The following is a 22,551-nucleotide window of genomic DNA, read 5'->3' on the forward strand; positions in this document are numbered from 1 at the left end:
CTTTCTCTTAAACCATGGTTCAGAAATTTAATAGTCCCAAAGATTCAACTTTCTCGTTCTTTCTCAATTTAGTCATGATTTCATCACATTTTTGTTTTTTTCATTTAAATGATAATTATGGTACTAAACAAATTTAGTGGTCAAGTTCCTCAATTGTTTTCCAAAGAAATCATCATTTCATTACATAGGTGGTCCTAATAATCCACAAAGACCCATAACAAATGCATAATGATATTTAGGTAAGCCCCATCATGTTGCAATAGAGTTAAAACACTTTAACAACAAAATAGTTGCAACATTGTAATGACAAGGAAAATTTGTAGCACTGTACAATAATTCCAAAGCCAAAACATTGTTCCAACAAGGAAAAGTTGTAGCACTATAATAGTAATTCCAAAATCATAGTAGTATTGCAACAATGATAGTGTTACAACACTGTGATGAGAATCATTGATCACAACACTATTAAGGCAAGTCAGAATAATGACACGACAATGGCAATGGTGGAGTTGCAACATTGTCATAGTAATGATGGATCATAACATTGTAATAAATGGTGGATTCATGGCATTGTGGTAGTAGTGGTGGAGTTGCAACACTATCTTATCCATATTGGATTTCCAACATGGTACCAACAAAGCAGAGCCACAACATCCTGTAAATTATTAAGTGAAACCTATGATGCTTATTAATTACTTTTAGCCAAAAGTACTTATATTAATTAAAAGACTAAAATTCAACATAAAATGTAAATAAAACATTTTAATATCAATATTTAGTAATATACTTGAATGTAAACATTATCCATATATAGAAAGAAATTGAAACTAAAAATATTACATCTTTAAAATATCTTTATGATGATACCTACAATTTATTTTCCCATTAACATGAAATTCATATGTAAAGCTCATATATATATATATATATATATATATATATATATATATATATATAGAGAGAGAGAGAGAGAGAGAGAGAGAGAGAGAGAGAGAGAGATTCGAACTTATAGACAAAATAGCTTGTCTTTGACAGAACAAGGCGATACAATTTCAAGCAATATTGTGATTTTTTGTTGTTTAAAATACATTTTGAATGCATAAATAGATTGAACACCCTCAAAATCCCATGAAGAAATCAAATTCTATAAAATAAGCAATTTAAACTCAAACCTTTAAAATTATCTACATTAATATTAACTATAAAAATGCTCTGAAAAAGCCATTTCATCTATAAGTTTGACTACACCTATATAATTTGCAAAATATTATCAATTTGAAAATTATAATTTTGAATAAATATTTATTAAATAAATAAGACAAATTTACAAAGTTTATACCTCACATAATTTGATCCTTTCCACATGTATAAATGAAAAATTAAAATGATCATAACTCGTATAGAATTTAAATATTTATGAGCCTGGATCCATCTCAAATTTTGATCTAACAAGTGTTGAGAGGGATCAAATCTCTTTGCATCTTAAGGTATTTGCATCTCAAGAGATTTGTTTCTTCTAAAAATCTGGTAGATCCAAAGTTAAGATAGATATAGGTTGATTTAATTTCCCCCTTTAAATAGGCTCTATTCCACATGAATACCATGGGTTCTCATAAACCTCAAAAACCAACAATAACATGACCAAGTCAAGTTTACCTTAATTACACAACAAAAAATAATAAAAATTACTATTATATTTGAGATATTTTTTGGTAAAAAATAACATTAAGATCAATAGGTTAACACTTTTAGAACCATGTAGTGTGGGACTAAGGAAAAAATATTTGTTATTGATAAAAATAAAGGAGTAGTATTTAAATACTACCTTTTGGAGTTTCCCACTAAATTTTGGGCATAATCTGATGAAAACAATTGTGGCCAAATCTTGATTTCTGTTGTTTAAACTAGATTTGAATTTCAGATATAGATTTAACACCCTCAAAAACCCCAGCTGCACTTTTATTGTGATGAGTGCAGTTGCCAAACTTTTGATTTCAATGAATCAATGCTCAGATAGGGCTAGTGAATTGAACTAGTGACCCATAGGTGGGTGTTTTGTCTATATATAGAAGAAATTTTGGGGAACCTCTTAGTTTCCATGTTGAAAATATTCTTTTTATACATCAAATAGCAAAAAAAGTTATGCTTTCAATGTGGTAAACGATAGATTCATTCAAGAGGATAGGATAGGGGGTATTACCTTTAATCTTGAGGTTGTAAGTTATAAATTTCTTTTGGATTGTCTCTGTCTTCCTCCATAATTTTGTAGATATAATTCAACCCCAAACTTCACATCTATGTATAATCACAACGGTGACAAGACTCTTGAAGAGGAACTTATTTTTACTCCAAATCCATAGATGAGTCATCTTACAATTTGTTTCAAGCTAATAATAAGCTTTCCATCCACTAGTGATTCTTTTCTCAATTCTATAATTCCAATTGAGCTCATGATTGATGTCAGTACCTAAGTATTTGTATGAAGAAAATTTCTCCAGTCAATTGTTATTGTAGGTGAAATGATCATGGTTAGTATTTTTGGACTTAATTATCATGAATTTAGTATTTCTTGGTATTAACAATCATACACATCTTATAGAAGTAATCATGGAGGATATTTAGCTATTTTTCAACATCTTCATGGCTTCTTGCCAAAAGAACAATGTCGTTAGCATAAAGGAGAACAGTAATGACCATATCAGCGAACTTGGAGCCAGCACATCTCGTAGCTTCTAGAAACGCTTCAAGTTTATCAATGTAAATGCCAAAAAGTATAAGGAATAAGGGACACACTTGCTTAATGTCGATATGACATTTAATTTCTTTAGGCCATCCTTCAATGGTCTTAAGCTTGGAAACAAGATTCTCATAAAGGCGAATCATGAGCCTTTTCCATGGCTTATCTCCAGGCACCATGTCAAAATATTTCCTAAATTAAACAAAACAACAAAATAGATCAGACTTATATTTGTGACATTCCTCAACAATGATCCTATGTGTGACACGATGGTCAATAGTTGAGTCGTGTCTTCTAAAGCCATCTTTCCCTTTAACCCTTTTACTTAGTTTCCAAGCCATAGAATAAAACCTTTTTCCAGAATGAGCCCATAAAGTTTAGCTAAGTTGTGGCTAATCATAATGGTCCTACAGTTAGAGGGAATGCTTTTATCACCACTTTTAAAGATAGGCACAATCAAGATTTATGTCCAAGGCTTAAGAAAGTCATGTTTTACAGCTAGATTGAGGAGCTTGTGAATATGAGGAATGAGGATAGACCTTCCCATTTTGAAAATTTCGGCTTGGTAGCCCTCAATATCCCTGGATTTCCTATTTGTGATTTTCTTAAACCCGAATTCCACATCTTCCAAAGAGAAAATATTGTCCCCTATAGGAGTATCTATGAAGCTTTTCATGTTGTCCAGAGAATCATAGAGATTCTTAAGATATTTATCCCAATTCTTGAAGGGGATCATATTATTTTCTTTCTTTTTATGAATAAGCATATTCCTCCAAAAATTTCTAACATAAATTTTAGAAATGTGGAGAAGACACTCTCGCCTCTTATTAATATAGGAATTATTTTTCTTTTTGATAAGAGTTTTGTACATATTTATTTTCTCAAGCTTTACAGTTTCATTAGGAGCATCTCTTAGTTCTTTTTGGGAAATTTTACAATTGTTATCATACCATAGGTTGGAAGTTCTATTGTTATTCTTATATCATACCTTAGTCGAGAATTTATTAATTGTGGTGGAAATGGTGGTAGTGAAATCATGTTAGGTGAGATAAATGTTATCATTATATGTTAGGTAACGAAGCTTCCTCTTTAAATCTCGTAAGATGAGGTCATTTTTTACTCTTGTTACAACAAATGTGCTTTTGAATTTCACCATTCCTTTGCAACTGGTTGGTGTGTATGTGAAGCTTGAGGGTTAGAGATAAGGGTCTATTGTTAGAATCGGGCTCGTGGTATTTTAGGATGTTAAGCTTTAATATACAATTGAGGATATAGGTGTCATATATCACATAATCGAAAACACTACTTCCAAACCCATGAATGCAAGTCATCTCGCTAGAGGTAGGTTGTTAATTAATCCCGTTGCGAATAACCAGGACTTGGGAAAGAAAAAGTTTGATAAGCTCAATACCAAATAGTTTCTCGGTGGTGTCTTCGAACTACCTTTTGAACCTATTAGCTAGGTCAAAATCTTCAACGAGCCATATGGGTTTAGGGTTAAAGTTATTTCTTAGGAGAATAACCTAGTTACTAGCAGTTCTAACATTGAAGTCCCCAACCATAAGGCTATCACCTTCGCTGCGAAGATTATGGATATCTTGTTCTAAAGTGTTGAAGGGGGAATTCTTATCCAGGGTTTTTTTCTTATAGGAGGTATAGTTGATAGTGGTGAAATAACAAATTGCAATAAACATCTTATTAGTGCTAGAATAAAAAAATTTGATCCACATCTACTGATCGAGGGGGTCTATCTTATGAATTCAAATGTGAGGAGAAACAATACATTTTATATCATAGGCCATATGACTAAAATATATATGGGAGGTTTCCTTGTTCCACGTTGACCAGAGAATAAATCCATCTATGTTGGGGACCCTAGCTCCATAATGCTCGCACATTTCAACTAAGAAAATCATATTGATATCATTTAGGATCCAGCTTAACATACATAATTCAAGTCATGGGAAGCCACAACAGTTATAAAAGAGGATTTAGTGTTCTTAATTCCTATTTACTAATGTTGTTAGGAATTCTCTCCCTAATAATAACTTTTCTCTTTCTAATGATTGCTCATTTCCTTGAACTTCTTGCCTCCTTTACCTTTTGGACTTCGTTTCTTAGATCAATTTCATCTTCTGGGATGAGATCTTCGTTTGTAAAGATTCCTTATCCTTTCGTGCTTGGGAATTTACTAAGTATGTCTACTTTATGTTCATTACAATTTACCTTGACACGTATTAGTCGATGTTTATGTTCAAGTATTTTTCCCACCATTTGTGCATCTATTAGGTAGGTTGTTTGAATTTTTGAATTAGATTTTATATAATATTTTATCACTTCTAAAGTGTCCTCGACATTTTTCTCTTATAAGCTGACAATTATAAGGATCTGGGCTCTCTTGTAGTGCTCATAGTCTAGTTCAATTAACTTGTTCATTTTTTGTTCGATATCAAATTTATTTGTCGTGCTACCATGGGCTGATTTATTATTCAATTTTTTTTTTAATAATTTACGCTCATCTCTCATGGAGAAATTTTCTTCCACCATGTTTCTTTTTTTTTTAAATTCTTGCATCTTATCTTTCACTCCTTGGGTTTCAGTCTCAAATTATATTATTTTATTTTCTAAAAATTTGTAGCTGCTGTCAAATACTGTAGATCATTCAAGCTTATGCTCTGCAAGTATTGTATGTAATTATTATTTCAATTGTCCTCTTCTCTTCATTTTTCTATAGATTCAATGTAATTATATAATTCTGGTTTAAGTTATGTTTCTCTCTTCTCTGTGTTTTTCTACAAATTCATTGTACTCGATAAGATTCTTTAGAGTCATTTTTCTAGGCCTCCCTTTGCCCGGGAATTTAGAAATATGAGAAAAATTACTCATAGTTTAAAAGAAATGAAGAAAAATAGGCAGTAGGATGAAGGAAAATAATGCACTTGGAAGAAGACGACAGGTGATAGCATGAATGATAGGGTTCACCGTAGAAACCCACCGCAGAAATTTACGAACAACCATGGACCTACAAAGCATGTGGGTTCACCGTAGAAAACACACTAGAGAGATCTATGAACCACCATACAACCACAGAGATAACAAAGTTAGCGCTGAAGAGATATATACAAACCCACAGAACGAGACCCAACACATTTATCAACCATTTCAACTGTATTTATTCTCTAATAATATAGGTTCTTTAATAATATAGATAGACGAAATAGAAAAATGGTTATAGTAGATAGATTGGAGTCTTTTTAATAATATAGATAGATGAAATATGAAAATGGTTATACTAGACAAATTGATGTCTTTCGTAACATAGAAGAGAAAAAATATTAAAATGATTAAAAATAACAACAAGATAAATATAATCTAATTTGGACGTTTTATAAAAAAAAATATTTTGACTTTTTTAATCGAACAATGTAACATAGATGAACGGTGAGAAAACTTATAGTAAATAAATTAAATTATTTTACAATATGGAAATGGAAAAAATATTAAAATAATTGAAAAAATAATAATACATCATAATGGTTTATAATGATTTAACTTTTTATATACAAAATTTTATATTTTAGTTTATTCAATATTCTCAAATATTGAAAAAATGTAAATTAAAAATATACCATAACTTTTTTATAAATAATTTTTGTTTTTTTTTTTTAACTTAATAAAAGGAATTAATTTTATCTTTTATTTTCAATATTTTAATTTACAAAAATTAAATGATTTTTTAATCTATTTTTTTTTTAATTTCCATGAATTAAAAATAAAATAAATTAATTATATTTTAAAGCATATTAAAATTGAGATATGATATTGTTTCAATGGATTCAAACATCCTAGTATATATTCATTTTGGTTGACTAGTCACCAACCTTGATATATCTTAATTTTTGATCTACCAAGTGTGAAAAGGGATCAAGTCACTTTTCACTCCAAAAGAAGTTTGTATATCAAGAGACTAATCTAGATCCATCTTAACTCTTGATCTACCAAGTCCGAAGACGGATCAAGTCACTTTTCACTCCAAAAGAGGTTTTCTTATCAAGAGATTTGATCCCTCTAACCATCTCGGGCTTGGTAAATCCAAAGTTAAGATGGATCTAGGCTTGTTCAATTTCCCCTTTAAATAAAGTATATTCCACATGAATACTATGGTTAAATACCATAGGTTATCAATAGATTATTAATACCATGAATCTACGCCATCGGCCATTTTTATTTTTATGATTATTTAATTTTTATAGGGTTATTTTTGTTTTTAATAATATTTTTTAATTTTATTACGTTACATTAATCTTTTCATTTAATTTAATTTAATTTTTAATTTTATGTAATTTGATTTACCCAAAATGTTATACATTAAATTACAACATCTCTATCACACTAGGATGGAGAACCTTCTAGGTGAAAAAATGTTAAACATTACATTACAACATCTCTATTAGAATTCGATTTCAGTATTTTTTATATAGGGAAAATGAAGTAATTTTATTTTTGTAATATTTAAATTAATTTTATAGAATATGTTATTGGATAATTAATTTAATATTATTGCTTAACTCCTAAATGATTTTCTATCGAGGTATTTAGACTTTTGTGGCCATAACTACTACAATGAGAGCTCATATTTTCCTATGTTGTATATAGAAAAAATACCATTACACCCATGGTTGACTATAGATTATATATATATATATATATATATATATATATATATATATATATATATATATATATATGGAAAATATGGATACACATCAATCCATGATAAGTATCAAAATTCATACACACAATATATATCACATTGTATAGATTAAAAATAATAATATAAACAAGCTAAATTATAACTTTATTATCATTATTATTATTATTATTATTATTATAAAATTAATTAATATGACTTAAACATATAAAATCAATATCTTTAACCATAAAGTTCCACCCCAATTTATCATAGATATTATTAATTTGTAAGTAGTTGTTGTTACAGTACCATGTGCCAATATCATGACTTATCAATACCATATGTCTAATATGACATGTTGATATGACAATTCTTTTTATTAGGTAATTTGAGATAAATTAGTTAAAATAGAAAAATTAACATAGAGATTAATTTTAATTTTTGATCTGTGAATACTATTATGAATATTCTGACATATTCCACAAAGGTTAAATCTCTACCATCCAGTTAATAATTACTAATAATTAAATTAAAATTATGAAAGGAATATTGCGAAATAAAAATACCTATTAACATAATAATCCAAATTAAAAATATTATTATAAACACTTTACTCATCACATCCAATACTATGAGAAAATACTCTAAGATACGCAATTGCACGAATCAAAATTATCTTAATTACTCTATCATTTCATCCAAATTAAAACAACCCTCCTCTAAACTCTAATTTAGATAAACATCTAAACGCCTCACTTTTTTTTAATAAGTTTTCTTTATTTCAAATAAAACATAGGTAAATTGCGAATCCAACATTGAAAATCCATGTTAGCTTATTTTGTCACAAAACATATAATAAGTCGTATTACCTGCAAACCAAATCAATTTTCAAAATTTAATGGCATTGGGCTTAACTAAGTTTGAAGTCTAATTATGGATATTTGACTTCGTCACATCCAACAACACCATGGGAAGATTCTATGTGATACCCAATACCACGAGGTTATAAATCTTAGGTCATGGCAAATAAACTCATTAATGTTCAAGGATATATTAATTACACTATCACCGAATAAAAATTAAACCAACACTCCATGAAATTATAATTGGGATAAAAACATAATCCCCTAAAGTTTTAGTTTTTTTTTTTTAAATAAGGTTTTTTCATTTCAAAATTCAATTGAAACATTAACTAAACCGGGAAGCCAACATTGAAAAAACAAGTTAGTTTATTTTGTCACAAAACATGATAAATCATATTAAATGCCAGCTAAATCAAATTTCGAACTTTGATGATGTTGATATTATCTCTATGTGATCTTCTTTCAATATAGAGTTTATGAGAGTTATATATTTTTTTAATATGGTTTGTTTTCTTCTTTAAAACTGAGTTACAAGTACACTTTTGAGCTTCTAGATTGGGTTAATGAATTATTGTTGGATGTTTAATTTTATCATTTCGTCTATTTCTTTATGGCACCACATATTTTTCTCAAATGTATCATAGTATTCTTAATGTTATTAATATTTTACATAGTGACATCATAGTATTTTTAATGTTATTAATATTTTACATAGTGACATTTTCATGTATTCTCTAATGCTTTAGCCAAACCTTAATATCTCTATCTAACCCCACATAGGCCGTTGGTGTATTTCACTAGATCAAATTAATTTTACAGAGTTTCATTTCTTTAATGTTACTTTTCTTCTACTTGTACATTAGGCACTAGTCATAGTAATACGCTCTATGGGTAAAATACCTTCTATGAAGATAGAAAATTACCAACTTTTATGAGGGTAGGATAGGGCATATTGATTTTAGTTTTAATATTATAATTATAAAGGCATACATATTCTCAATTCTCTCCCATCATTCTGGAGAGATGTTGCAACTCTATTCTTATCATATATATAAGGTAAAATGGATGATTAGAGTGTCTCAAGTTTCATTTTTCCCGTGTTAGAGGTTAATTGATTTAATGTTGTTTTCAAGGCCAAAATATGTTTTTTTTGCTCCATTAATTATATTTTTGATGATATAGTTGTAGTTAAGCTTTTAATAATGGCTCATTCCATGATGCTTCTATGAATTAACCCAGTCTAAATTGTTACTTTAATACAAAAAATGAGCATACATAATCATTTTTTATTTCATTATTATAATATTTGTTATTCGATTCTTATTTTCATACCTATGCTAAGACTATCATACCTAATTTTACCTATAGACATGAATGTATATGTAAATCTGAATTGTGTTTATGACTAAACCCATGTGGAAAGAGTGGTAAAAATGTACATTGGACATATAATGTAAATATCATTAAGTAAATATAAATGGGGAATACCTAAATAAAATAAGCAACTATGACTCCACAAGAGGGTAAGTTAAGAGGATTTAAAGAGTTAACAAGATGGGAACCTAAGTAGTTACCTTATTATTTATTTTCATTTCTTAGTTACCTACCTCAAGGATAGATTTTCCTATCCATAGGTATAAAGACTTAGTATGAGGCTCTTGGTCTCATTTTTCCATGCATATATAAATAAAGACCTTGGGTATTCAAAGGGGTTTCTAAGAGAAGCACATTGTTCATTATTCATAAATATTTTACAATCCTCTATGTTTATCTTCATTTCGTGACTAGTTTATATGTGTACGAGTTGTGAGAAAAGAAAAACTTATTGATGTTGATGTCCCTAGTTCCCTATAAAGGAGATTTTCTAGATAGTATATAGAGCATTTAAGGATAAAGGTAGATAATGTGAGGGAATATGATATAGTAAATGGGATCCCATGTTTGTTGTTATATAGGTTATGGGGAAAGATATGTTGGTTTATTGTGAATTTTGTGGTTGAAATGTTCAATGTGTAAGCGTTATTTTCTTATGTATGTCTCTAATCTAGGAAATCAACTAAATGTGAGAGATTTAGAGCCTTTCTATAGGTAATTTCTCACTTGATTCATTTCCCTAAGTAAAAGGTGTACTTTGTCATAGAATTTTTATAGTTGGTTGGAACAATATTTGTTGCAACTATTTCGTAAATAATTCTTAAAAGGACAGGTACCTCTTTACTGTTTATGAATCTGCAAAAACTATTTTTTTTCACCGTTATGATTTACATATTAGTTTATATTTTTCTTCTAATGTATGAATTAAATATATATGTGTGAAATAGGATACATTATATAAATTACTTTTCTGTTCATATGTTCATAGTTGAATCATTTTCCTCTCTTTTCATTGATTTCACTTTACAACGAATTGCTGGAAGTTGGAATTTCTTTTAGAATTCTCCATTGTCTCAAAATTATTACAAAAAGGGCTAGGTGTCTTACAATATGCTATAAAAAATATGGTTTTAACATTACAGTTGTATGGATCAATATTTGATAGTACTAAATGATACTATAATTTACACATGAAATTCTTAACAAAATTGTTATTAAGAATAGTTGGAGAAATGCCTTCCTTGAAGAAATTAATACTGTTAAATATAAAAAATCATAATGATAAATACTCCTAGGTTATAGTAGGTAAAATGTTGGTGCAAATTCATGCTATCATTCCATTCAAGTTAGGGTATAAACTTAAGTCTTGGAGAAAACTATATTTTTTCTACTAATTATTCAATAGAAACTTTTAATCGGGACATTGTGAATATTATTAACATCCTTTAGTTATTATATTAATCGACTTGTTGGTCATGGTGAATCAATATAAAATAAATAGAATAAGGAGGATGGTTATTAAGTATCTCTATGCAAATTAATCATGAATTATATCTAAATTGAGCAAAAGAAATGGGTAATTGGTAATTAGTTGAAAACTATTTGGTTTGAGAGGAAAATTAAGGAAAGATAGAAACTAGATCAATGGTGGAAAATAATATAAATTTCAACCCTTTCATACCTTAATGAATAGAACATTATGATGTATGGCCTAGATTTAATATATTTATCTAGACATATGGCTTAGAGTTCCTTGTAGTGTCTTATAGGCATGTACTTTATGATTAGGAGGTGTTTCAAATGACTAAGTAGTGTTCCATCCACCATGTTAAATCTTAAGTTGAACAAGGGGTGATTTGAGGTGCAAAGGAACAAAGGGTCCATCCTTATTGAAGGTGGTTAACATTCTAACCACGAATACATAGTTTAAACCAATAGTTAATCAGGTGATACAAGAAATTGTGCCTTAAATGTTGGATTCTCACTATAAATAGTCCATATTAAATTTCCAACCAAGACTGATGGCCCATAGTTGGACATTGATTAAGGTTATTTTACCTTAATTGGTCTTTTCTATCATAAATGTTCAAGATTATTACTGCTAATCTATATCAATAACTCATAATTATTTATAAATGGATAGGAAAAAAATTTAAGGGTAAATTAAAACCATGCAGTTAATGTTAAGGTCTCATCCAGAATCTATAACAATATCTAGCAATTGATCATGCATAATCGACATCCCTTTTTCCATGAATGATTGGGATTTCCCTTGGAAAAAACTAATCAAATACTCAAAGTCATTCTTGATGTTTTATGAAAAGGAAAACACGGTAGGAACAACATTGATTTGAAAAACTATTACTACTCCTAGTAAATTATATAAATGTGCAAATACTCTTGCATAGGAGGAGGAACCCTAGGTGGAAAGAGAAGCATGGATTCTATGAATTTTTGAGTATCCATTTATGGAATATGTTCAAATTGATCATTAACATTAGTTACAGAAAAGGTTTGAGAGGTAATAATAACCCTACCAAAAATTGTTAAGATTTTATATTTGAATCTAGATTGATAATCTATGGTTATCGTGATCAAGGGAAATTTAAAGAGGGAAGTTTTAAATTCCTATAATTAGTTAATATATCACCCTTCATTTCAAATTTTTGATATAAAATTCATAAATAAGTGTATCCGAGTTAGTTTAAAATATTTCAATTAGAAATAATGGAATGGAAGGGAGCACTGCCCTATAAATGTCAAAATAGTGAAATGTAATTGGGCTCATGATCATAGTAATTCTTAATGTAAATAAAAATATGAAAAATGAAAAGGGAAGAAAGAAATAAAGATAAGTAATCTTGGAAAAAAATAGAGGAAATAATTACATTGAAAAACTCTAGGTCATATTGATAAGAGCTTCTAGTTTCCATAAAAAATAGACGTTTTATTTTAGTAGGAAGCATAAGACATGACATGGAGAATAAATAATATACACAAAACTTTGAAGTGACATAAATTTTTATTGGAATCACAACTAGTAATACAAGATATTTATTGGAAACCTATAGGAAAGGGTAAGAATTTTGAAGCTTTTAACTCTAAGAAACAAGTTGATCCCCCAAATGGAGAAGGATTACTCTATGAGTATGAAAATTATGAACCTTTTGTACCATACGTATGTGAGTATGATTAATTCAATGAAGAATAGTTATCAATTTAGAAGGACAATATCATTTTGACCGTGAAGAATAAATTAAAGAATTAAAAGTTAATATGAAAAATGAAGAGATAGAATCTAATGGGAACAAGATAGATGATCCTATACAATTGGTAGAAATCATGATATGATTGAGGGTTGAGGTTAAGAGATGTCATGTATGCAAAAAAACATAACAAAATAGGGAAGGAAAAATCAAAGAAATACTTGACTAGTTGAAAGCTTGAAATAACTCTCGAGATAGAGTATTGCATGAAGCAAAATTTTTCAAGCATATCAAAAAAATAGGTAATAAAGATTAAGTAAATACAAAGGATATATGAGATATATAAAAAAATTATACATATAAAATTAGAATATTGAACATTCAAAATTAGGGAGCATGTATTAATGCAAGTTGACTTGTATTCTTTTCAGCAAAAAAATTACATAATCTCATTCATTGATATGATTTCAATTACATCATTTAGATACACATGTTTTGTGTATTCATATGTCAAGGGGAATACAAATTATGTAGTTGTGAGGGATCATGCTTTGGGACAACGCCATGACAATATAGTTGTTTACAAAAATTTAACAACACTATACACATGGATCAATATAAAAAATAAAATCAACCCTCATAGGCTTTCAAAAAACTGATTATCCCAAAAAGTGTACAGAAAAATGTAAATAGATCCATACATAGAAGTAGTGAAGGAATAAGGTGAAAAACATGAAGTTGGATGCTCATGATTTTAAGATGTTGCTAGTCCTTGCATAAAGTCATTGTAAGGTTGATGATAAAACAAATAAACATGTCCATCTCTCTATTATATAATAATACATAGAACCTGATCCATGTTGAGGCATTTTTGGGATAGGTTTCACGTTGTCCTGTTCTTTTCCATATGGATATTGTGGCATGAAAATAGAGAAAAGGAGTCAATAATTCACATGTTTTCCTCCAAAATAGTCATAAGAATGATATTTCTACAATCTTGAGTTCTATTCAAGAAATTTATAGTAAGCATAGAATCCATAAATATTTGAGTTTGAGTGTATCCTATTTCTAGAGAAAATAATGATAAGGTTTTATATGCTAAGAGTTTTTCCTGGTTGTTGTTTCCTCTCCCTAGGCCATTTTTTCCTGGTAGTGATGATATTTTGAGATGAATAGGTTGAAGCCTCCTTTTCTCTATTGTCCCATGTTCATTGAGGCTCTTTCAAAATATTCCCATTGCTTATACTTATCAATCAAATGTACTTTAAGTACTCTATGAGGGTTGAGGTACTTCTCCTAGGGAATGTGACTTAAAATGGATAGTGATTAAGTTTCTATGTGATATGGGATTGATGTCTTGCCTTAAAAAATAACTCTATTATAGGAAAACCATAACCCCCAATAGACAATTGGACCAAAATATTTAATAGAACGACAACGTGAATTTTAGCACCATGTCTTCCATACTTCTTCCGAATCTATACCTTTCCATGAAACTTATTGTCCAAGGTAATTATTGCATGCAACCCACACCTATTGATAAAAAGGGAAGGAGATGAATAAGTGTGGATTATTTTTTTCACTGTTTCTACATAAATAATACTAGCTCAGTCCACTCATGAATTGTTTTTACAGTGTATCCCATGTTGGCACTTTTATCACCATTAAGAACCACATGAATTCATTTGGTGGGAATTTGCACGCAATATTTCTTTTCCACCACTAAATTTTGTCAAGTGGCACTCTGTCAGCCATTACAAAAAATTAAATCAACTTAGGGGTGTAAAATCCAAAAGGGGTTATGCTCAAATTGAGCTCATTGTCTTTGTCAATTTGTTTGATATGACCATTAGAGAGTGCTTGCAAATAGACCTTCCATGGCTAACTTTAAGCCTCCTCCAGACCCAACTCCTCAACTAAAAGCCAACCTTAAATCCATGTTGAGGAGGATACATGATTGACAATGTTTGGCAACATTGTATAACCTCTGTCTCTTAGAAATTTAATTAGATGATGAGGAAGCAGGCGATTTTGTCAACAACCAAGTCAATGATCCATCCCGAGTCTAACTTTGTTTTCCCACCCAATCCTCCAAGCCAACCCATTTCTAATGTTGTCCAAAGAATTAAGGATCACTCTCGATATGAAAGATATGTTTCTTGTAGCATTTTAACCCCCATTGAATACAATATTCTATAGAGTTGAGAGCAATATATTTATGGGTGACCACCAACGCCCATAGGATATAAGGTGAAAGCAACCACTAGCCACATTTCAATGCATAGGCTTTAGAGCATACATGTAATTTTTTTAGGCCTCATTCCCCCATCATCTTTGGCAAGGTGACTCATTCCCATTTGACCAAAGGAAGTGACCCTGGGTCTTGCTTATTTTTCGAGAGAAATTTTGAGCATATTCACCTAATTCTTTCCAAAAATCCTTTGGGAATCTAAGCCAAGGATGTCGATTATATAGGAATAGCTTCAATCATAGATTTGATTGGAAGAATACGTCCCACCTTGGAGAGCCATCGAAAGCACCAATTTTTTACATGATTTTCTATTTTTCCAATGAGCTTGAGCTCGACTAATTTTTGTAGCAATTTGGTTTAAGATGAAACCCAGGATACTTGAATCCTTCCCCTAGAGGTCGTATGTAAACAATTGTAATAGATGTTGGGATCAAATTCATTAAGGTTATGGTACAAGATGGAATATTTTTGAGAATTTGTTTACATCCCAGAGGCCCTCCCATAGAGAGACATGATCAAATAAAGAGAGTTGAGATCCCTAAACTCCCCATTGTAAAATATAAGGATATCTCCCATAAAGTGAAACTATGTAACAACCATAGTCCCAACTATGAGGGATCCATGAAAATCCTCTCAGTAAATTGCATCAGATAGAAGGCATCTCAATCCTTCTACCGCGAATAAGAAAATTAAATGAGAAATGGGACAACCCTACCTCAGGCCTCTTTGAACATTAAAAAATGGGTAGATTGAGCCATTTATAAGGAGAATGAAAGATACAGACTAAATGTAGCTCATGACCGAGTTCATAAATTTAATGTTGAATCCCACATGGGTGAGGAGGAGTCTTAAGTAGATCTAATTTTCATGACCAAAGTGTTTGGATAGATCGATTTTGATAACAATCGCATTTAGTTTTTAACTATTTATACTATGCATTCCTTCATGAGAAGCTTAGATAGCTTGATGAATATTCCTTCCGTCCATAAAGGCAAACTATTCTATCGAGATAAATCTAGAGAGGATAGGCTTGAGTCTACAAGATACGATTTTGCAATAATCTTATATATGGTGTTTCAAAGGCTTATGGAATAGAAATCAGAAAAGGATTGGGATTGTTCCACTTTAGGGATGAGCGTAATGAAGGTTGAATTAAACGTTGGATGGATTTTTTGTTCCCTTTTGGATTCTTCAACTACTGTCAAAGTATCGGGCCCTAATATGTCATAATGTTCCAAAAGAAATTGATGGCCAAATATTTGTCATAGGGCTCTTTTCCTTCTAAAAATTGTACATCACATATTTGAGCTCCTTCTCTAATATCTCTTCCGTAATAGTCCTACTCTCCTCATCCTTAATCACTCAGAGGAAAATATATGAAGTAAATTTTTTTTTTGTAATTGAAGCTTCCCTTCAAGATTAATAGAGGTGTTGAAAATGGTTCTTTCCCATGGTGGATAGATATTCAAAGGAAGATACCTCCCTTCCATTAGCATCTTAAAGATTATATATGGTATTAGCCATTTTCCTCCTTTTTTATAGGCCTAGAAGAATTTTGCATTTTCATCCCCACATTTTAACCATTGGCCCTGCTTTTCAAGCACCATTCCTCCTCCCTAAAAGTGAGGATTTCATTTTTTATTTTCTCCGAATTGTTGACAGTCTGTTTTGCAGCCTAAGAACTAGGTCACTCCTAATGTTAGTTTGCAATACCCTGAATCTATCCTTCAATCATCGCCAACTCCCATGATTTAGCCAATTTCTTTCTTTTTTCCACTCTTTCATCTTTTGTTTGATGAGATTGAAATTTTCTTCAAAATGGGCAATACCAACGCCTCTGAATGGGGTTCAAATAGATCCCAATGGGACCTAATAATGGATACGAAATCCTCATATTTTATCCATTATGAATTCATTTTGAATGGGCTGGTAGGCTTCTTGGACAACCCCTTTATTTCCTAGAAGATAGGAGAGACATCCAAGTTTCCCACTATACGTGTCCATTGTTTTATCAATATAAAGGATTTTAGTAAGGCTTCTAAAAGGAGGAACCATTTAGTTCTCTTGGCTACTTGGTCTTACCTTGTTACATGATTCTTATGTGCAAAATTGAGTTTAGTAAGTTCCACATCCATGAGTTTACTCCTAGTTAACTTGGTCTTGGAAAAATCTGCAAGAAGGTCTTGTCTAACCCTTGGTCCCCATGATTCACAGGGTCCTAGGGAGAGGTTCAGATATCCACCAATGTTAACTAATATGGATCTATAGATGGATCTGTTCAAGAGGTTATCCTAGAACTCTTTGTCATTTTGAGTATGCCCGTATATATTTATTAGAGTTAGAGATCTATAGATCTAGTTTTGTTGATAAAAACTCAACTCCCAAATAGGAACCAATGCCCCAAATATTTGTCATTTCCTTGATACACAACCCACAACTAACCCCCCTGATCACCCACAAGAATCTAATGATATGGAAACCCATCCCTCTAGGAGGGATTCAAGGCATTTGATGATATAATTTACACATACTGGAGTCTCCTCAAGAGAAATGATGTTTACATCATTAACATCAAGAATTCTCTTACATGCATGTTTTTTAGGGGCACATGTTAGGCCCAAAAATTTGAAAGACAATGTTTCATTTTGAGACTCTTGCGGGGCTAGGCCTGCTCTAAGGGAGTCGTTTATGGACAACCCTTTGTCTGTATCAAGATCTACATAGGTTTCTTCTTTTGCTTTAGACAAAACTGATTTTTTTCGCTGGACTTTGCCTTTGACAACATGGAGGGAAATCTATCATAAACACCATACAAGACCCTCCTTTTGAGTAACCACCTATCTAGAGTGGAGGTTGTATAAGAAATACTTGGAAACTGAGAGGGATGGAAAGGAAATATCAGTTTAGGATGGAATTATGGTGGATCTCTCGAGGCACTAAGACATGGGCTAATAGGTTTAGAATTCTAACCCATTTAGGCACGAAATCCAAACACTCTCTCTTTGCATTGAAAAGGGGTTTTATAATTTAAACATCACTTCCGAGAAATGGGTTTTCCACACCCTACACAAGACTGCTTTATGTGTCTTCTTCATTCTAGAAACTTGGGTGAATCCAACCCTGAGCCAAGACTTTGATTTCAGAGGATCTTTAACTATCAACTTCACTTATGCATTATTCCATGCTTTAAGGAAATGGCTACCAAATTTCTGTTCACACCCACTTCCAACTACTGATTTCCTTACGAGGTCCTATGTTTGGTGCATGGCTACATTTGCTCCCAAAACTATTGAAACCCTAACACTTTTGACTTTCTTTATATAGTGACTTTTTTTCTTCTTTCGCTGTGGTTCTCAAGTTGAAGGATGGGGCCTTTCCCCTTTTGAAACTACAACATGTACCTCGTCTGGGGTCTTTCCTTTGAAACCTATAGGCTCTTTGTCACCTAATTTTTCAAAATAATTAGGTGATTCAAGAAACTATTGGGAAGGGTTTGTAATGATGAACCATGAGGGGAAAGGGAGATTGTAGGTACCTATAAAAGTCGTATGGCCTCACTTGTTTTGAAACCCTCGTAAAGATACAACTTTGTAGGGGGCGAGAAGGACTCGATTCCAGTTTCCCAATATGGAAAAGCTTGTGCTGGAAAGTTTATGTCCACATTGCTTTAAGTGTGACCATTAAAACCCTACTCGAATATATCTTCAAAATGGCTAACCCTCCACAAAGTTTCTAAGCTCGATGTTGGATCCACAAGTGAAAGGTTACATAAAACACGAGGTGGTTGTTTCTCTATTTCCTAGTTCACGTTCTTGCGAGAAGAAACTTGGCTAGATCCAAATTACCTAGTTTTATTTTTCATTAAGCTTGTAGTCTAGTAGTTCCTCTTCCATTGGTGACAGGGATAGGTCATCAACAATGTTAGCCTCCAACCAAAGACATAGCAAGCCCGTTCGCTATGATGCAAGTCTAGTTGTTTAGAGAATGTCAAAAAAAATTTGGTAGAAAGAAAAACAATATGTCAGCTACGCCTACAGTGTAGACCATTAAGGAGAAGGAATAAAAAAAAAATAGAAAAAATAAGGAAATGTTTTAGACTTGGAACAAGGTGAGGAGATGCAACCAACAACTAGAGATAAGGGGTTGAATGTGTGATGAGGAACCCTAGACGCAAGGCATGTTCTGAAAACCTAGTTGTTCCATCACTCCAAAACCATCCCACACTACCAAAGAGGTCAAATTACCATGAGGGACTTTTATTAATATAGAAACCAAGTATTTTTATCCTTTCAAAATCCTTAATAGGGTATAAATTATTACATATAGGTTTCGATTACCTATGTGCTTAAAATATAATAACCAATTTCATGTCTCTCTACTAACAAAGCTATGTTCATTTGCCTAACCATGTTATTGATTAGGATTTGGCTTAAGTAAAACAAAAAAAATATTTTCAACTATAATCACTAACCACCTTAGATAAGAAGATAACCATGTCTTAAAATCAGGTAGTAAGACAAGTAATTATGCAATTGAAACACTTCAATCTTGAAGAAGCAATGTAGGACCTAGAACTTGGCTATAAGACAAGGTGTAAATGAGCACCTTGGTCTCGAAGAAGCAACCTAGGATGTATAAGATGTGATGTGAGAGGCATACCCATGTTTATTTTGAAATTTTGGATATTCTAATTCAACTAAATTTTCAAGTTTGATATGGTGCATAAATGATGAATGTTATGCATTGTAAATATAATTTGCATAATGTATATAAAAGTTTAGAATCACACTTAGGATGATACAAAATTGAAGGGGGGTTTGGTGAATATAAATAAGCAATTTGTATCTATACCTAATTGCAAATGTAAAATTTAATTCGCTATGCACTTGAACTTATGTGGAAAGAATTATAAGAATGCATATTGGAAATATTTAATATAATTGTAATTAACTAATTGCTAACAAAGAAGAACAAAAGATCACAAAAAAGCCACAAGTCGAGGAGAAGGAAACGTGATATAAGAAGTTCTTACCAAAGGGGATGTAAGGAGTCCATAACATAAGACTTTTATCTTGTATTTATGCTCATTCATTGCTTACTTATCTTCTTTGACAAGAGATGCTCATTTATTGCTTATCTTCTTTGACAAGAGATATGAAGACTTAGTAGGAGTGGGTGGTCCCATTTTTCTATGCATATGTAAACAAATATCTTGGGTCATTAAAGGGATGTTATTAAGATGAGTTATTTATTCTTTAATCTTTAACATTTTAAACTTTAGAATTAGAATTATGCCTCGATTAGTTTATCAGTAAGAATTATAACTAAAAGAACCATTCATTTTAAACTTTAGAATTAGAATTATGCCTCGATTAGTTTATCAGTAAGAATTATAACTAAAGGAACCATTATTGATAGTGAAGTTCCCCATTCCTAATACATCAGGTTTTTTTAGCGGAAGTTAAAGAAAAATAACTTAAAACACTATGATAGAGTAATTTATTTTATTTTATTTACAAACTCTATAAAAGAAATACTATTTAGATAGAATTTAAGTGGAAGTGTTTTCATTGAATTTAATTCACTCCTATCAATTCATATCATTGATACCATTGACTTTAGGACAACCTTTCCCTACGATACCTGAAATTAAGGCGGAATGATCTTTGTTTATAACACATTTTAGAATTCATAAATATCAACAAAACAACCCACCCTTCTAGAATATACACGTTTCTATAATATACCTAACAAACTTAGGTTTATTAAATAAATACGTATTAAAAGAGTTAGCTAAACTAACCTCTGAGTGTGGTGAACAGCGTGCCCTTAATCTGTTTATGCAATGCAACCTTGAACCTGCTGGCGTGCATTTTCCTCTTACAATTAAAAATAAATATATTCACTTTAGTCATTGTTGGAATATCATGTGGGCATAAAGAGTCATATGTTCACTCAATCACTTATTGAACGCCATCATCTCTATCCGATCTCTAACGTGAAGGATAAGGTAACAATTTATATAAACGATTTAATGTGATATCGAATTCGAATGGACAATTCATCAGCCATTGAGATTCGTGGAACATGCTTGATAGGATCATGCCTGAGTAGGTCTATGAACCCACAAATCTCCTCTCCGCCCTCTCCGCCGTTAGAGCCTAGGCAAAGCCGAGCACATTTTTGCATATCTCGCTACCTCCCTCGCATGCCGCAGGGACGACAGAATTGGCGGAAGCTCCTTTTTTGTGTATATTTTGCTGCACTTCTATGGAACGTCCTTCCGGAGGTGAACAGAAAGCTGCATGGAGGGCTGGTTTTCAACGGAAATACATAAGGCAGTTTGCTGCCGTGCTGCGCCATGGGAAAATCGAACGCGCTGCCAGCGCCTTAATTCGGAGCCGAGCCGTAAAACAGGCTGCGGATCTGTCACTGGCCATGACCGCGAGAGGCCGAACCGCGTGGAGTAGGGCCATCCTCCGAAAATACCTTTCCAGGGTCAACAAATCCGGCTGCCAAAGGAGATCAGTAGTTAAATCTAGAGTGAACTTCCCCAGCTCGGTGTCTGCCAAGAAAAGCAGGCCCGGCAAAACGACCTTTCCGGGCAAGAAGTCCGTCAAGCAGTTGTTCCGAGTGGCGTCCAAGTCGGGCAGTAGCATCCGCTCAGAAAAGGGCACTCTGGCTTCTCGTATGCAGACACTGAGGGACCTCATTCCAGGAAGCCGCCGGCTGAACACGCTCGTTTTCTTGGAAGAGGCCGCGGACTACATCGTGGCGCTCATGATGCAGGTGCAGGGCATGCAGGCGCTCACAGGCTGTTACACAAATTAGCTGGTCGAATGCTGGGCCGGACAAGAAAGGATGAAAAATAGTTTCCACGGAGAACCTGGTAGTATATGCTATAATGGGTATGTGTTGCAGAAACAACAGAAAATATCACACTGTGTGGAGGGTGGAGCGCATCTAAAGAGAGATCGTAAATGATCATGAATACGCAGAGCAGGGAATTCGGATGAAGAAATTAGGTTTTCTTTCGTTCGCAAAGCGAGCAGCCCTCTTTATCTCATGTATGTCTTTGATCGTTTTCTTCCAATATTAATTGCATTAGAAGTTTATGTAGTTTCAGTCTTCCATTTGACAGAGAAATTGTCGTTGTAATTTTGCATTCCATCTAGCAGAGAAACTGTCAATATAATTTGGCATTTTTCTTTGGGATTGTGTATACAGGCGTGTTTGATAGAATATGATATTTGGGATTCTGTATACAGGCATGTCTGATAGAATATGAAGTTATACTTTTGGGCTTCTGTTTGGAAATTTTGCCATTATTATTTTCTTGACCTGGAATTACAGAATACAGAGGTACTTTTAGCACTCGCGGACCTCGCATTCACCCACTATTATCTCACGTTTTTCTAAGTTAATAA

At 32.0% G+C, this 22,551-nt stretch overlaps 1 protein-coding gene across 1 annotated transcript; it reads left to right on the forward strand.

Moving 5' to 3' along the window:
- The first annotated feature begins 21,188 nt into the window (after positions 1-21,188).
- On the forward strand, positions 21,189-22,168 carry LOC149231258 (transcription factor bHLH148-like). The gene has a single exon (XM_089376250.1). The coding sequence runs from the start codon at positions 21,395-21,397 to the stop codon at positions 21,953-21,955; it is 561 nt and encodes a 186-aa protein (XP_089232376.1). The 5' UTR covers positions 21,189-21,394; the 3' UTR covers positions 21,956-22,168.
- Positions 22,169-22,551: the final 383 nt, after the last annotated feature.

Source organism: Pinus tabuliformis, chromosome J, assembly GCF_031772625.1.
Source record: "Pinus tabuliformis cultivar Carrire ecotype Pingquan chromosome J, CPIR1, whole genome shotgun sequence".
NCBI lineage: Eukaryota > Viridiplantae > Streptophyta > Pinopsida > Pinales > Pinaceae > Pinus > Pinus tabuliformis.

Excerpts from the sequence above, each read along its gene's own strand:
- LOC149231258 (XM_089376250.1), top strand. The coding sequence starts at position 21,395 with ATGGAACGTCCTTCCGGAGGTGAACAGAAAGCTGCATGGAGGGCTGGT.